At 41.6% G+C, this 18,664-nt stretch overlaps 1 protein-coding gene across 2 annotated transcripts; it reads right to left on the bottom strand.

Annotated features, from left to right (window-relative positions):
• Positions 1-696: 696 nt before the first annotated feature.
• On the bottom strand, positions 697-9,918 carry mocs1 (molybdenum cofactor synthesis 1). 2 transcript variants are annotated; one of them, XM_080512479.1, is made up of 11 exons: positions 9,633-9,918; positions 8,483-8,594; positions 7,704-7,871; positions 6,615-6,779; positions 5,609-5,670; positions 4,669-4,780; positions 4,457-4,569; positions 4,209-4,319; positions 3,999-4,119; positions 3,115-3,162; positions 697-2,953 (listed from the first exon to the last, which is right to left on the bottom strand). In XM_080512479.1, exons 1-11 carry the CDS (start codon positions 9,831-9,833, stop codon positions 1,887-1,889), a joined length of 2,280 nt encoding a protein of 759 aa, XP_080368605.1. In that variant the 5' UTR covers positions 9,834-9,918; the 3' UTR covers positions 697-1,886. The 2 variants fall into 2 exon arrangements, with proteins under 2 accessions (XP_080368605.1, XP_080368606.1); XM_080512480.1 differs by having other exon boundaries at positions 2,813-2,953; positions 3,100-3,162.
• Between the last annotated feature and the right edge of the window lie 8,746 nt (positions 9,919-18,664).

Genomic DNA, 18,664 nt, shown 5'->3' with positions numbered 1-18,664 from the left:
TTATCAATTTGGGACCAATTTTTTTTTATTATTATTAGAGCTTCATTTCCTCAATTTATTTTGGTTTGAATGTGAATGAACTGTGAAAAGATGTAACGTATCTATGAAACAAATACAGAAATTAATTTATGAATTCCTAAAGTGGACTTTTCCATTTTGTTTTTTATGGTTTTGTAGTGGATTACTGGAGCCACATTGATGGATTGTTGAAGATTAGCAGATCCAGCTGCCCCATAGATGTCAAATTCAGAGAATTTTCTGGGTTTTATGAACCTTAGAATTGTCAGCATTCTATCACAGAAAGAAAAATTGAATCAGGGACTTTGATGAGCCTGTTAGATATGTTGGAGACGAAGATCCCACAAATCCTAAACTCACTGATTTCCCGCATGTGTTTGCATTGTGATTTCTGGGAACTTAACCAAATATAATAATGAAGTACTCTCATTCCTTCATTCCACATGTTCAATGTTACTGAGCGCTTTGAGTTCCAACAGGAAATTATCATGTGATGTGATGCAGATTCGAAAAGGAGAAATATTTTTGAATTAATCTCCAACTACTTTCAAGTTAGAGCTTTTCTTTTCTTTTGTTTATTTTACAGCTGAAAAGGGAATATTTTATTTTACAAGGAAAATTTGGCATCTGATGGCAATGGGAGTCAAACAAACAACTCAAGTGAAAGGTGAAATGAATCTTTATTGTCGTCAACAATTAGATTGGTGCATATTATGTTATATCTTCACTCTCAACTGTAGTGTAGCAAAGGCAGATTGAAAAAGAATCCAGGTTTTAACGACTTGACATTGACAACTTCAGGAAAACACATGCTGCAGTTTCTTCATGTAAATTGATAAAAGCCTCATAAAGTGTCCTCAGCTTGTTCTCCTTTGGAAATGTGATGAGTGCACGCCCTCTGCAGGCAGCTCTGCTGTGGCACTCAACCGACACGTAAAACATATTTATTGAAGTTCCAGGATTCACATCATGTGGTAAAAGTGACAGAGGATAGGTGATTATGTGGAATCAGATCATTGGAGGTCGGGGATGAGGAATACGTCACACAGTCTAAAGAGTTTTGTATGTTAGTCATGGCATATAAACATACATACATATAGGCCAGTGTACTTTTTCTCTTAACCCTCAATATGGATTGAAGATGTTGTAGCTCACTTGATTCTTTTTATGCTTGGAGCTTCAAAATACTGAAAGAGTGGAGGATTACACTCTTAAGAATCAGATTGCGATTTGAAGGGCAGATTTAAACAAACAAAAAAGTCCAAGAACAATGAAGAAAAAGGCATCTGTGTGGTAGTTTAAGTAACATCTACTATCAGATCCAGACTCGCTCATAATACAAACCATCTTGCGTAAAGTTTACCAATCCCAGCTCGCAATAGAGGAAGGCAGGTCACACACACTTTCACACCTCGGGGCATTTCAGGGTCACTAATTAGCCTCACATGCATGTTTTTTTTTGGACTTTGGGAGCAAGTAGGAGGAGAAAACCCACTTATATATAAGCACATTTATTTGTCTTGATAGTCAAAATATGTTCTTCCACTTGAATACGAAATGATCACAGAATAAGTCAAATGAGTTCGCTCGGGGTTTTTTTTTGTCTATAAAACACCAAGAAAACACAGCAGGAAGGACTTATTATATTTAGTTGGGTATTTGTGTAAAAGCTTTGATGCTGCTACAGGAAAGCAAACTTGGCTTCAACGCTCAAGAACCCATTTCATTTTAAGACCCGGACACACATTGAAAATAAAATCAGAAACATGTGTCGTTCTACAAACGGCAAAGAGATTGACCTTGCGCATCCTGCCGGGACAAAAACAACCCAATTCAAGTTTCAAAGTGTGGAAATATAATGACGCCTTTCAGTCCGTCTCGCTCCGATGAAAGTCCCTCTTCCCGCCGGTCTTGCTGAGCAGCTTAACGTCCGTGATGACGATGTCGTGGCTCACGGCCTTGCACATGTCGTAGACGGTGAGCGCCGCCACCGCCGCGGCCGTCAGGGCCTCCATCTCCACTCCCGTCCGGCCCGTCGTGCGACACGTCGCCGTGACGACGGCCGCGTGGCGCGGCTCGTCGAGGTGAAAGGCGACGGAGGCGTGGTCTAGCGGAAGCGGGTGGCAGAGGGGGATGAGGGCGGCGGTCTGCTTGGAAGCCATGATGCCGGCGAGCTGTGCCGCGGCCAAGGCGTCGCCCTTGGCCAGCTGGTTATCCCGCAGCAGGCGGAAGGCGGCGGGTCCCAGGAGGACGGTGGCGCACGCCGAGGCGGCTCGGGCGGTGGGGGCTTTCCCGCCGACGTCCACCATGGCGGCCCGGCCCTGGGCGTCGGTGTGGGTCAGCTGGGCGTCGGCGGCTTCGTCCAGGAGGGTTTGGCAACTTGTAGATTTACTTGGCGTGAGAGTCGAGTCCTCGCCGTGGTAGAACCTGACACTGTGGTGTGTAGCGGTTGATTTGGCGTTGATTAGTAGTGTGCAAAAAGCTCCTGAGGTCCTCGGCGTGTTGCTCCTGAGAGCAGAAGGACTCCAGGTCTGTGCTTGTCTGAGGTCTTCGTCCCTCAATGCATTTGTGCGTGTGTTGAAACGTGGAGCTTTAGTGTTACAAATGAGACTCTTGCGCAAGTGAGAAGAGTGAAAAGGCGCTACGTTGAGTAAGTTCTCTGGCAAATGAGGGTGTTCGTCACGGTAACGTACGCCAACGTGAGTCCGCTCACTCGCGAGGGTCTTACAGCTGCTAATATTGACTGCACGGGTCGAACCGGTGCGATCTGGAAGGCACAAAATTCTCTCTTTGCTCAGGACTCTCCCGCTGCCTGCTTGACACGCGTGAGGAGCGGCTGTTGGATTAAAGGCGACATCGTTTGTAAGACTGGAAGCGACGGGGACGGTCCCCCGACTGTCCCGTGGCGTCTTCGGAAAGCTCGGGGAAGTCATGACTGTTATAAAAAAAACGAAGGGAAAAAAACGTTAGTATGGAAATAAAGAAGGACAATCACATTTTAAACTGAAGTTGTTCATTGTGTTGCCGAGTCGTCTGTAATCGGGAAACTCGATGTTCCCGGTGTGAGGAGTCTGTACGTACAGATGTGTCACCCACCAATGAGGATCATCGGTCTGTTCTTCATCTGGGAGATATTGAACATCCCTGAAGAGAGAAATACAAACAGGTCAAGTTCAAGTCTCAACGCAGCATTAATGCCTGGATATGTGTCGCCTGATTACTTTTTTTATAGTTTTATTTGATTTAATTTTTTTATAGTTTTCCTTTTTTCCCCCTCCCTACTAAAATGACAATAAAACAATCTTTTAAGAAAAAAAAAATGAATTGCTAGATCAGCAAAAAATATTTCTCCAGCTAAAATGTGGAAAATGTTCTCTTTCATTGAGAAACGTTATTACAATGTAACATAAATTAGGATATATTATAACTTTTACATAAAACTTTCAAGTTGTAACTTGAAACCATGTTTTTGGTTAAAAATATATTTGAGAAAGAAAACTGATTTAAAGCAATAAATACAATGCAAAAACTGTCCCATTCTAATCCGGTCTGTGTGGCATCAACAAAACTGGAAACTAGTTAAGGTTCTCTAGACAGTAACACGTCTTGTGTGTCTACTTTATAGTGTACCTCAAGATCTGGATTATTAAGAGCACCGGAGTATCAAATTTTTAAATAAAAAGAAAATAAGATCTGCATCTGCCACATGAACCAGTAAAAATCCATAAATTCGCTGAGTCATTGTTTAAGCAGCAGGGTTCAAACTATGTTATAAAGAAAAAAAAGTAGAGGCTTATTGTCCGGACATTACGGTACATAGTTGACTAAATTACATATTGTTTATCGTAAGAGTATAATGTACAAAAATTAGTCCACAGCGTAGATTGCAATTGGAAAATTGCTGACTCGTAGGCAACCGTGTCCCACTTCGGGTGTACAAATGAAAGTGACAAGCCATTGAGTGCGGTTGTGACTTCTACCTGCATGTTGCTTCTTCTTCCTGCCCACGGCGCCGCCGACGATTTGCAGCAGCTCTTCTTCAGAGGCTCCAGAGCGCAGCACGTCTCGGAGGGACACTTCGGAGTTGCCGAACAGACACACCTGGTAGGACACGCACACGGGAACGCTGAGGTCGCGAACAAATCCGCACGCTTCGCTGAGTGATGAGCGGAACACGCGCGCGGCTTCACCTTCAGGTTGCCGTCCGCGGTGATGCGTAAACGGTTGCAGGAGCCACAGAAGTGATCGGACATGGAGGTGATGAAGCCCACCTGACCACGGAAGCCCGGCACTTTAAATGTCTGCATGGAGGCAGAGAGGGGGGGGGGATTCAAATGATTCTCTCTGATTTGATGAGTTCACGAATCAATCAAGTCTAAAACGTACAAGCCACAATCAGGATGGTGGAGATTTTAACGCGGGGGCATCCCTCACTGACCTTGGCGGTGTCTGTGTGTGCAGCTTGAAGTGTTTCCAGGTCGGGCCACCGCTGCCTGACACGGTCCAGCATCTCCTGGTAACTCACCATCTTCTTGAAGTTCCACTTGTTACCTGCAGGCGGGCGAAACACAAAACCGCGGTGAAATGCCCGTCAACGGCGCGTGGGTACTTGTGACGTTGGCGATAAACGAGGGGATCGCGAGCGCTCACCGTCAAACGGCATGTACTCGATGAATCGCACCTCCACGGGCTTCTTCTCCGTCAGCGCCACGAAATCCAGCAGCTCGTCCTCGTTGAGGCCCCGCATGACCACGCAGTTGATCTGCAGAGGGCGGCGAGGGAAACAGCGAGAGGTCACCCAGATCGCCAAAAGACGTTCATTTCAACCGTAATGTGGGTCAAATGGGTCGAACACTGTGTTTGTACACGGATAGAATTGCAAACACTGGCGTTCCACCATATTGCTGAACCCTCGTTATCTTTACAAGCTGATAAAAATGCACATTGTGCTACTTCTCCCCTATCACCTCCTGTTCACACTTTCCCCACATAAAAATCAAGGTTTTCCACTGATAACAATGAGGATAAACTTGCAGCTTTGTCTCGTCTTATCTAAGAATGGAAATGATGTCAAGTCGCCCGGCAGCGCCCCGCTCTCTCTTCATCCTGCTTCTAGGGTTTAAGACTCAATCGTCACTTTAAAAGTCCGCTTTCTTCTCATCGACCACTTTTGGGGAAATCTTTCTTTCAACCTGCGTTGGCAGTGCTGAGCGTTTGTAATTTAACGCCAGCCTCATTATGTGTAAAAAAAAAAAAAAAAAAAAGCTGTTTAATTGAAAAATATTTAATAATGTATTGACAATGATGCTTGTTGGACATGTAGTTAAAGGAGAAGTGCAGCTTGGTTTGACTTCCTGTCAAATCTCTTCTTGGGTATTTTACAACACTGCCACCTTGTGGCCAAAAGAAGAATCCATTTTTCCTTTTCTTTGGCAAAAGTTGTAATACACGTGTTACTGTTGGGTGCTATAAATATAATAATAATATAATATCCGACTATAAATATATTGATGTGAAAACACTGTCTAGGTCATGCATGTAAAGTGTAACTTGGTACAGTAAATACTGTTAATAAGCTTGGACATATTACCTTGACAGGACTGTAGCCCAACTCGATAGCTTTATCAATACCCTCCATTACTTTGTGAAACCCTGAAAAAGAACACATGGCCATGTTATGGAAACGATATGCATTCATATGTCAGTGACCTTCTGTCTCTCTTATGCACTTTCCATACAAATATAGTGTGGAACAAAGTATTTTACACAGTAAGAATAGTAGTAACCACCCATTCCAAACTCACACACAAAGAATACATTTATAAACGGGGCATCAAAATGTGAGATCATCTGGAATGAGGAAAGAGTGCAGCCAGATTAGGGCATTTAAAGAATGGAAAAAGGGTCCAAAAAATGATAAAATAATTAATAAAATACTAAAATGGGGGGGATTCAAAAATGGATAATAGTTGGTAAAAATGTATGTGCCTGTTAATACCTGAAAAAGTCCATACGTAAATATTTAAAACAAATATCTGAGCAGGACATCTTTTCCATAATAAACTGCCTTGTTTGTAAGAAATCCAGGCAGAAGCAGTTTATCTCTTCATAAAAATTCAATCCGCCATTTGTAGAAAATCTCAACTGGCCCAAGATGAAGAAACAATTTGTCTCTCAGGCTACACCTTTAACACCTCCCGTCTGATGAACCCGACACGACCGAGCAAAGTATGTGTTGCTGAAGAGGACTGGCTCAAAAGTACACTTTGTTTCTAATCTCCGTTGAGTCCATCTGTGTCAGTCCTCTACGAGCCAAACTCCCAGAGCTCTGCCCTGCTGTCACCTCCACTCGACTGGAGCTTCCCTCTGTAGCCCCGTGGGACTGACCCACAACAGAAACTGCACTTGATTCAGGCTGTCAAGACAACCGGAGCAGCAAATCTAAATAACATAGTGATGCAGAAAGAAGCCTGGTCGAGTCCCGATAATGGTGCGACGCAGCGACGTCAGCTGGTCGAATTGCGCCCTCGACAGTCTCCGATTTCCGAGTATGGTCAAATTAAAATGTGTTTCCGTGACGTCGGCAGCTGCCGTACCTTTCCGCCTCACAATAAACTCAAACTTGGCAGGAACCAGAGAATCCAAGCTGATGTTGATCAGGTCCAAGCCGGCATCTTTGAGTTTAGGCAAAAGCCTGGCCAGGTTCATGCCGTTGGTTGTCACGGCAATCGTCTTCAAACCCTCCAGTCTCCTCAGCTCGGCTAAGCGAGGTCAAACATGGGAAGAGAAAAGAAAAACAGAAAGAAAGAGTGAGGCATAGAAAAGGTGACATGATGTCAGTAATACCCAGTTTTCACCTGGATATATGTGAGGTCTGGAATTTGACACCAGCCTCATCGAACAGGCAATAATCTTTAGCAAACAGCATTTTAATGTTATAAAAGAGACATTAAAGATGGGACACCGTTGTACAGTGATGTTATCAACTGTGATAAATGATAACCAGTGGTTCAGGGATTTTCTTCTTTTCTGTAAAATTTTAAGTCTCAAATTCAGCTACCAACTGACAAATAAAAAAAAAATCATAATAATAAAAACAAAACTACTATTTTGGTTGTAGATTATTTAAAAGTAGATTATTTAGGTTATTTTTCAGTGTTTAGGATGAATCGGTTAACAATTTTACAATTTCCTGGCAGGAAATAACAAAACAGATCAAAGGTAGAAATTAATTAATAAAAGTTTAGCTTGTTTGTGTCCCAAAATCCCAAAATACAGCAGCCCCAAAGCCTGGAAACTGTTTCCCTTGAATAGGTTTGATGAGGGTCATGTGAGGCTGCAGTCACTTGACACCGGTGCTGATTGTTGATCTTAATATGATTAATAGAACCTTTTTTGGTTCACTTCCTACAAAAGATCAATTTGTCACCTAAAATTACCGTGAGAGCAGCATGAAGTACGTCCACATTGTATTTTTACTAAAAGTCAAACTTGCAACGGCTTGTTTACAAATCATGTGTGACGGATCGTTTTCCTCCTTAACCTGAAAGCATGCGAGGAAAATCGGTTCCCCTCCTCAGTTCTAGTATTTCCCTTCAGATCATGGTCAGGAGGAGTGAGCACATGAAAACTACTTGGAAGGTTTGTATCGACCACAAGAGTGCGATTTTCTACGAGTGCCTTACTGATGATATCCAGCACGTCGGGTCTGATGAGGGGCTCTCCTCCAGTGAGCCGGATTTTGTCCACGCCCTCTCGGACGAAGAGGCGAGCCAGGGTCAGGAGCTCTGAGGAGGTCAGCAGCTGGCCCCGCGGCGTCAGCTTCACGCCCTCCTCCGGCATGCAGTACTGACCTGAATCCAGGACGGATCAAACGGATCATTTGAACTCGAGAAGAAGAATTACGACATGCACCCCAATCTACCAGCCGAGCGAATCTCTTTTCAATACATCTTGCATCACAAGGCCATGTTTGCAATACGTTTGCTTTCTTCGAAACTCAACATTTGCTTTTCCGCCAATATGAACAAACGGTACTCCTACTCCTACTACAGTGGTCCTCCTGTTAAGTTACTGACAATTATTGGAAGTACTTTGTCGATTAGTCCTCTTCGAGCTGATGAGACAACTTACACTCCTCATCCACAATAAAAAAAGCTTTGATGACTCTTCAGGGAAATAGCTGGGTGAGCCGAGGAACAATTATAAAATTATTACAGTTTGAAAATTTTTTTTTTCTTATTAGGTGGTAAAGCAGCATTTAACTGCTTTTAGCATCTGAATCATCTCTGTCTTGGTTTGATCTCCACAGAGAGATTGAGAATTGCCAGTCAGGGATATGGAGGCCGTGTTTTCTAGGAGCGGAGGCAGAGTCGGCATTGCTGAATATAGCTTCTTCAAACAGCCGAATAGGAAGCAGGGGGGAAATAAGGGAAAGGCCGACTGGCCCACAACATGCACTCACAGCGAAGGTTGCATTTCTCGGTCAGGGAGATGCGCAGGTAGCTGTGCCTACGGCCAAAGCTGTCGGTCAAGAAGGCTGAAAAGGGCAGGATGCCGTTGTCCCGTCGCCTCTCCTGGGGAGGAAGAGCAACATAAAACGAAACTGTGGCACTGATCTCAGATCAAGAAGGTAGGCAGAGCAGCACTGCTGTGTCTCTTGGTTTATTTTTTTTTTATCAAACTCAACAAACAGCTGAATAATGCATTTCTTTTTGTAATATTGGAGAAGGTCAGAGCTATGAAACTCAGTGAGTTCACCATAAGATATGAGGTACCATCACCTGACTGTTTTTAAAAAAAACACACAAAAAAACACGTGCTCGAGCAAATCAAAAGGATTCAGTCAGTCACAGTGAGAGAGCACGTGGGTCAGTAACACATTGTAGACCTTTGACTCTCCAGTGGGCCACAGTTATATCAGAAGTTAGCAGCACAAGAGCAAACACACCACTCACGTGTAAAGCTGAGGAACACAATCACAACAATAGGCTTTGATTAAATACCTTAAAAATGGATATTGCTACAGAAAACTGACATTAAAAAGTTTTTTTATGTGCCGATATTCCTTAAAATCACTCTTATTTGCCGTAATACACACCCCTTGTACTTCACTAATATGAATGTGAATGACTTGCAATAATGCAAGTCAAACTTTTCTATTACACAGTTACAAGCACAATTCTGGCTTGCGTGTGTGAGATAAAGAATAGATTTCACCAAGAATGGATTTGCAGACAGTGCTGTTAACGTGCATGTTGTAATGCAAAACAACAATTACATTTTAAAGAGTTTATTAAAGGGACCCTTGTACTTCCAACAGTCGATCAATACACGTCCTTGCGGTCCTGTTCACCTGCATTGCTTTAGTTTACACACAACCTCTTGAGAGGATTTAATAGTATTTACCAGCCTTCAAGGAAGAGAATTTGGAGTTGCTCCAGTGTTAGTTTGTTATTTACCCCCCCCCCCCCCCCCCCCGCACTACTTTATGGCCTCCCGTTAGTAAACAACGCCGTCTGCATTCATTAATGAACAAACTCCAGTCTCTGTGAGCGGTGTTGAATATTATACCGCATGTCAACTACCACCAGTGTGTTTAAAGTCGGCATTACCTTTGTGGACCCGCTTTTCGGAGCTGTGGCGAAGTTTGGAGCGCCTAAAGTCGACTCCCCGAGTTCAACTTCATCGTCCCTGCGCGTCGTCGCGCCGCTGTACCTGCGCGCGCTGCTCCCGTCCAACCAGAGTTTTCTCAAACGTGCGAAACTGTCATGTCTGCCGAGCAGGCGGCAGAGGCTGCGAACAGGATAAGCCATGTCTGCCACTTTATGACAGCTCCAGAGAGCGTGGGAGCGCTGGCCGGAGTTGCGTGGAGGGGAGCTGCCCGCTACCGAGTGCTGCTCTGCGGTAAAACGGGGTCAGGTCAGCACCGCGAGCGGGGCGTAACGGCGACGCGACGCACAGTGACAGCGAGCGTCACTGCTGCATTCTGGGTAATGTAGTTTAGGTATTACAAGCGTTCCAGCACATGAGTGCAAGTTGCGGTACCGGAGCGACAAGAAAGGGAAAAACAAACCATTTTTATATAAGAGTATATAAGAGTGTAAATGGCTACAACAACAACGACAACAAAAAACAACAACAAAAGAAATGACTAAGACAACAAAATGTAGCTCTGTTTGTGGTAAAGGTTGCAGACCCCTTCTCTGGCGGGTTGGACTTTCCCCCCCAGAAAAACGTTGATACCAAAAACTCGTCGTGAAAGTGATATTTAGTGTTTTTAGCTTTCTTATATCACAGTTGTTTTTAAGGAAATGTCCTCCATAATTTTGATATTGGTTTCGTGAATTACAATATCAGGATGATACAATCCACTGTTTAAGGTTAAACTTGAGACTTTTGACTTAAGATGTTATTTCTCTCACTATCCTCTAGATGGTAGTATAATCCCGAATTAAAGGACTTCACAAGCGCTCGAGGTTTCGAGTTCCAGCTTACCCGGTTTGAATTCCACTATTGGCCATTCGGAGTAAAACTGGAGCCACATCAAAAACATGCACACCATACTATTTTGCTCTCTCATTTTGTTTGTTTGTTTGTTTGCTTATTTGTTTGTCTGTCTTTAAATGACATTACCAGAGGAACATTTTGGTATCAGAGCAATCATTTGGAGCAGCTCCCAGACTAATTAGCCTGACTCCCACACACAACGACAGACTGTACTGTATCTACATTAAGGTCTTATTTGTAAATATTCTGATAGATAACACATTAAATGATTAAGGCAGACTTTATCCACAGTATGCCATAATACGGGGAGTCATGCAGCCACTCCTCCACCAAGAAGATCAAAACTCTGAGTGTTCTTGCTCTGAAGCAACAGTGGTAACCTCCTGAAGTACAGAGAGGCCAGTCAAGACCATATCTGTGTAAATAATACATTTTTCTTTAAGCTATAAATAAGAGCAACCAACTGTTGGATTGGCAGACTCCTTATGTTTGCTAATGAGGGCTATTGTATACGAATGCAGGCGCCTGATTTTGGCTAAAAAGCCATTTATCGCTCAGGTATATTTTTGTTGCGCTCCTGCTGAGTCCCATCCTGCCATTCTGTTCTTACAATATGTGCCACTTGAAAACGTTATTTATTTAGAAAACTGAGCCATGGTTAGGCGGCAAAATTGTGTTTTTCACATTAAAAAAAAAAAGAAATCTCAAACAATACGGATCTCTGTAACAGACTTTATGAATTATTTTATTATTTAGTATTCTCAGTAGCTCAGTGCATTTGGCATTCAACACATCGGTCACCCAGGTGATTTTCTTAACAAAGAGTCAATTGGAAACTAGAGTCATCGGTCAGCACCCGCATGAAAGTGAGATTCAGGATTGCAGAGGGCCCTTATGGGTCACACAGCTTAATCACTGCTGAACAATGGGACAATTATCGGAACATTATTACAGTTAATTCAATGTCAATCTGAGTACGAACTAAGCTAAAAATAGCCCTAACTTACTGAAAATGATTTCGACAACTGCAGAAATAGAGACTGTTGTCTTTTACCGCATAACCCTTTGACACAATGACAATGATTGTGCATTGAAGGTGTGAGGAACCCCGGAATTACCAGTTGGAGCGACTACATGTGGAACAGCCAGTAAGTTCAGTCACATGAAAAATCTGTAGATAAGTGACAAACTATGTTGTCATTACACATGCATTGAGATAACACGACGTCTTTCAAAGTCAATCTATAAACTTATATATAGAAATGCTGCTACGTAGAAGAATGAAGCCTGATTATTTCTTTACTTCAGGCTATCCACACTGAACTTAAAGCTAACTGAAAACAATAGCCAATCTATTTCAGTTTGAACAGTTCCTTCCGCAGTCCATCAGCAATGCCTCATGCAGGTTTCCATTGCCTGTCATTACTCTCCTTTAAGCACTTGAAATTAATCCAAAATCCATGAAGCACTTCAGCTGGGCAAGCCACCACAAAATCACAGCCAACCAGGAATCCTGTTAAAAAATGCTGATTTCTTCAGCCCATGTAAATTCTAGCACAATTTACCATCTGTTTTATTTTTAATTTTTTTGTTTTTTTTTCGGGAAGGGGGGGGGGGTCATTTTATCCCCTTCAGTTTGTCTGAATTTCGTCTCGTCAGACATATGAATGCAGTGGGTGTGACAGCTGTTACCATGAGCTCATAGAGAGAACTGATGTCGCGAACACATTATAAATGCAGCTTTAACACACTGCATTTGTAATGCATGCAGATTGCTGCCATGATGCCACATGATAACTGTGTTATTGTGCTTGTTAGCGATGGCATCGCTATAGACCGTCCACTTGTAAAGGATCTAACATTTTCACTTCCCCTCCCGAAAACGATTTTAAAAGATATTCCTTGTTGCTATTTTTTGTTGTGAAGCAGTCGAACTGGATTTGACGAAATGTGTTATTCTGGTGCGCTATCACTCCCTACTTTGGCCATATGCACTCATTTCACCCACTCAGCTATGAGGTTACCCTGAAATACCTTTTCTTTACTCAATCACAACCCGCCTGGATGTGAAACTTGTCAAACCTATTTAATGTCTGGCACACGGATTGCACAAATGAACAAGTGTCAACCGAGGTTATTAAAGGTGGAGATATGAAGTATTGGGTTCTATTTCAATCTACGCAAACAGTGTTTTTTAAAATTGTGTTCCCCAACAACATGGCGGAGTGACCAGTCCCCTTCTCTGGTCAGTCTTTTCTGATTAGGTGATGCATGTGGACTTTAGACCGACTTCCAGGTGAAGAAGCGTCATAACTTCCTTTTTTTTTTTTTTTTTTTTTTGCATTTACAGTTACTGACAGTCACATAGATGAATTGCACAATTGAACCAAACACAATGATAGGTGGGGCCACACGGTGGAACAGTGGTTTGTTCTCTCGCCACATAGCGAGAACATCATGGGCTCATTTCCTGCGTGCACATGGGCGTCTTTCTTCAACTGTGGTTTCCTCCCAAGTCCCAAAAGATGGATGGATGGATGGATTTATTGGTTTAAGGTTGGATTCGGACAGCTTCAGGTTAGGGTTGAGATTTCATTAAAGCTTAATGTGACATATTGTCAAGGTGAGAGGGGGTAGCGGTCTACAGAGGCCCACTTTTATTCGTTTATTGAATTCTTATCACATTTAGTCCTAGAAATTAGATTTTTAATAAAACAGCGAGGCGTCTCAAACTTCTTCCATTCGTAGATTTTTTTTTTTTCACTTGAGTACTAAAATTAAAATAATCTCCAGCCATCAGAAAACTCCTTTTCTGGCTTCTTCACTCAAAACCTGCATGTCTTAATATTGTTGTTTATGCACTCAGAAGTTTTACTTTTTGATCTTCTGAATGACTCATATGCAGCCGTGTCATGATGTTGCCTGTTGGTGTGAAGTTGTGGTGTTCTTGTCAATGGAATACAGTGTAATGTGTAATTTCGACTCCAAACAAGCACAGGAACCGCTTTAGTTCCAGCAGACTAAAACGTGTAAGACATTTTTTTTTTTTTACTTTTGTTTAGTTAAAGCAAAGTTTCACATTCATGAAGACAATAAAATGCACTAAGATTAATTTTTCTATCTATGACTCTTATTTTATCCTAATTTATACTACCGGCTTTATTTAGTGGCATACCAAAAGTCAAGAAGTGTGTAGTCTGCAGGTTTGTTCGTCACTCTGAATGGTTTGGAGTGACGGTGGTAATTATCTTGTCATGACAATGCAATTACACAAAGGTATTTAAGGAAAGCGCAGAACATGAAAAGAGTCCTTCGATTCTGCTCTTGTCCAGCGGTACTCTCTCCTAGTTTATGTGATTTAATATCAACATCGTGAATTTGCATACAGCCCACAATAAGCGCTGTTTCACTTTAATGGCTTTCCTGTGGAGTTGCTTTTCCCAGTAAAATATGTTAAATATATTCATCTTGTCCATCAGTTTAGAAGTCTGAAAGAAGACATTTTAAAACGGTGTAATTTACCCTGTTCTTGAGAAGTGTGAAATGTTGAACGTTAAAAGAAGGAGGTGGAGAGAAAAAAGCCAATTTACTCTGATTGCTTTCAAAGATTTGTGTCTTAAATTAAAAACATGGATCTCAGAGTAAGTCTGAAGAATTGTTCACACTGAATCAGCTTGCAGGTTCAGTTTTAGTTTGTTTTAACTGAGTTTATTTTTCAATATATTGAAACACTGACCGAGAACTTAGTTTTTTTCAGGGTTTTTTTTAAGTTCAAATCAAAATGTTTCCATTATAATAAAATTAAAGTGAAATACGATCTACTAGACCTTGAAGAAGACTCCCCGAGTGGTCCAACATTCATCTTTTACTCCAGGGTCTTACTTGCAGCCCAGCGCAGGCCTGATTAATGAGTTAATGCAGAGAAGGTCGCATTTCCTCAACGTTCACACCCTCTCTATTACAATCAGCTATTAAGAGTTGTTATATTGAGTATAGTTTATAAATGCAAACTCTGTCATTTTTTTTTTAAATTGAACACAAAAGTGTAGGTGTTTGAAAACCTTTCAGAGCTAATTAAAGTTCATATGTCTATCCTGGGGATAATATCCAATGCTTCAGTGTCTTAGCGCTTCAATACAGTGTGCTCTCTTGACGTTTTCTTCTTGATGTTTTTTGAACGTTCTCTATTCCAACCTGGGCTGACAGCAACTTGAAAATATTTGCTTGAGCTCAAGATCCACTCAGAAGCTCTTTAACCATGAATGGCGATGCATTATAACGGAGTCTCAGGGTGTCATTTATTCCCGCTGCCACCAAAACACCCATTGTGTTACTGGCGTCAATGAGCCTTGAAAGCAGGTGGCGCAGGTCTACGGGGCTGTTTAGCTGTTAGTCATAGGCATTTGTCACGCCGTTCGTAAAGCATGGAGCCTCCGTGATGCTTGCTTTCACGGTGGGCGGAGTTGGGCCTCCTTCCTGCCCCCTGAGGCAGCTCCGGAGCTTGAATGCGTGTGTCACACTGGATGCCAATCAAGTATGTGGATAAATGAGTTATTTAACGGTGCAACCAGAACATATCATGAATAATGAGCAGTCATGTGAAGCTTACTAAAAAATTATGCTTGATTGCAATTGTAGTCAATGTATTCAATAAGGTCTATCTGAAATAATTGAGTGTTATTTAAGGGTTTCTGTGAGACATTAGTCAACACTGTGTGAGTCTTTCTAAGGACTGATTTATTCATGAAGAAGAAGGTAGATGCTCTACAAACTGGCTAATTAAAAGAAACAACAACAATATGATGAAGTGGTCCTCCAGTAAACAGGAGTCAGGTGAAATGGTAACCTGTAATGCGGGATAGAGAAAGAGAACTGTTTTTTTTTTTTACAGGTCTATAGCAGTTTTAATGATTTGTTACAATCTGAATACCTAATCCCAGCAGTAATCAGTTACTAACGCTTCACTGCCAAAGCCGGTGGTGTCAGTTAGACAAATAAACACCATATAATATATAATTCTCAACACCAGTAAAGATGAAAATAAGCCTTTGCCTTGGAGCAGTACAAAGCTCTGTACACACTCACCCTACCTTGATCCATGTAGCTTTGAAGAGCAATACAGTAGGTTTGTGGCATCAGAATTTCACAGTAGGAGCACATTATCATTCTATATGTCTCTGCAGTTGAAAAGCAAGTAATGCAAAAAGATGTATCTTATCTATCTTTTTCTCCACACTCAACTTTGAGTGAACTTTATCTGAGAACTTTCTCAATCTAATGTCTTTGAAATGATTTACGCCTCTTGCCTGCTCGTGAAATATGTTGAAATACATGCCTATTTTTGGTGGCCCTCTATTTAATTTGGATTTTGCATGATCTAAATAAAAAAAAAAAAATGAGAGTTGTGATGAGTATAGGTCAGGAAATGGAAGACACCACTGATGTGCCGCATACTATTAGTGTTGCTCCCAGAAAAATGATGCAAACCGCTGTTCATGCCAAGGTCAGTAGGACTATCAGTTGCCCTCTGGAAAACGCACACAGATAGAGATCTACAATCGCGCCTGCAAGTGCATGATATAAATGGCATTTCAGAGATTTAATGGTGCAGAAGGTGACTTTAGTAATATTATGTTCCAACAGCGTCGTCGTAATGTCTCAGGAACAATTGTGTTTGAGATAAAAACCCATTCAGTCGTGGTGTTTCCACTGCTGTATACGTAGATGGATGGCTTGAATTGTCATTTGAATCAAGTTTTCTTTGTTTGCTACTGTCTTTATGTATTTTACGAAACATTTTTATTTTCATTCAGACACTTTGTCTTTAGAATATCATGGTCTTTTATAAGATTGTGATTTTACATTCTCTCAAAGTCCCTCAAGAATAAATGAAAATATGTCTGCCCTTCTTTCACTGTCGTGTTATTTTCTCTTCACCATGTCATAGAAATTGTGTTGCTTGTTGTTTTTTCTTCTCTCCTCTGAAATTTAACAAGCAGCTTTTTTCAAACAGAAAACTACAGATCACCCATCCTGATTATTAATATATTGTCTAATTTACTTCAAACATCTAAGAAAACCTCGTAGCTGCCTTATAACGCACAAAGCTTCCAGACATACTCTGTGCTTAAAAGGGCTGATATCGATTCTGGAGGAAACACACTGAAATTTCCTTTCACTTTGTGGCTTTTTGTGTTAATCCCAGGTCGCAAAAGTACGTATGAACAAACAACAAAAAAAAAAATGCAATGTCCGTTCAGGATGTGAAATTGAAAGTTGTTGTTTCACAGTGTTGGCGGGTGTTGGCCAAAAGAGAATGTTGTGAAGATGCTGGGACACACAGATGCTCAGACCGCTGCTAAATAACTTTGAATATCCAGCGATAAGAGCGGTACGAGTTTTTCCTATAATTCTCTGCTACAAACACATTGATTGTACCCAATGATTGTATAATTGGTTTCCCAGGAAGTGGAGTGGTTAATATATTAATCTTTTTTTTTTTTCTTCCTGTAAATGTAAATCTCTTCCCACAACTTTTTTGTTGCTGCTGTAACATTGAGGATATGCAGTTCCACAACATCAGCCGCACGTAGGATGCTTTAAAATATGTCGTGTGCACCAAGCTTATGATAAACGTCTCCGTTTCACAAGGTCATCTTCCAGGTTGATAGTTGTTGGTTGGACCACGTCATGTCGCTCCGTCCATGTCGAACACATTGCATTGCAGCCTGTGAGTGTGTGTGAATGAGACTTAACACTATAAAGTGTAACATTAAAATGCATGATATAAGTGAAGTTCATTTACACAGCAGTGAAAACTAACTTCTCTGTAAAAGCGTATAGATTTTGGCTTATATGATTACCACTAATGGCTCATTTCTTCTGCAGACACGACAGAAAAATATCTCTCCCACTCTTATCTCTAAATGAGATAATTGATTTGGCATTTTCTTTGGTTTAAAGTTGAAAATACCACATACACCAAGGCTGCAATTTGAGCCTTGAAAAGACACGATTAATGGCCTGATTTACTAAGATCCTGCACAGAGCATGCTGCATTGCACTTTCACGCATGGATTGTGATTTTAATTTGGAGAAGAGAAGAGACTCTATTTATCACTCGTACAACAAATGTAGAGAGTCATTTGGTCTCTGCCTTTAACCAGGGATCTCGAGGGAGCTGCCATTGAGTTGCTGAGTGGTAACCTGTGAACTCTGGGATCTGACCCGAGGAACCTGTGATCGAAATCTGGCTTCTCGAGCATCCGGGTCAACTAAGAGTAACGTCACTCGCAAACATGAGCATTCAAACAAGTGTTGAGTTGTACATGTTGGTGGAGGAAGCTATTAAACCTCAAATAATATGATTTTTTTTTTAAATAAGTCCATATGTAAAAGTTTTGGGGACGATGTTAAAGAAATCCTCCCACTATTTGGAACTCACACCTGATATTCCATATTCAGAAAGGAACATGTTTACATGTGTCCCGTTTCATTTCCAACACCTCATCTGGACAGAACGATTTCCTCATATAAGCGTCTGACAACTTTAACCAGCTTTAGTTCTTGTTCTCTGTTCTTGCTTCTCCGCATTCAACCCAAAACCTTTAGCGTTACTGTCCCTCCAACATTTAGCTTCTTCGCTTTACAGGAGCTATTAATAACTCATGCAGAGGTGGAGCACTTTTTAGACCTCGGAGATTAATGAAAAGGTAGCCAGCATGTGAATAATTTAGTTTTGTCCCTTTGGTTCATCGCTGAAGAGGATTTGGACCTATACCCACTTAACCCCACGCTCTCTCTCTCTCTCTCTCGTCCTCTGGAGCTGATTACAACAGTGAGATTCCTTAACAAGATTGCTTCATTTGTGGGATCTGTGTGGTTGTAGCAGGGTTAATGAATAAATAACGAGGGACAATAGAAGCATCTGATTAACCTGAGAGTGATAAAAAACGCTGCGACAGACAGGAAATTCAAAATGTCAAGTCTCAGCTGTTCAGTGGCGCTAATGAAATGAGAAGCCTGTCATTTCACATCTGCCTGTCAAAGTTCACTTATAAAACCATCACTTATAGGAATTTCAAGGGATTGCTTATAATACTGCTATATGAAATATTTGTAAAGAAATTCTTCGGCT

The sequence above is a fragment of the Blennius ocellaris genome, assembly GCF_963422515.1.
Source record: "Blennius ocellaris genome assembly, chromosome: 17".
NCBI lineage: Eukaryota > Metazoa > Chordata > Actinopteri > Blenniiformes > Blenniidae > Blennius > Blennius ocellaris.
The sequence above is the reverse complement of the archived record's forward strand: the minus strand, read 5'-3'. Positions and strand labels throughout refer to the sequence as shown.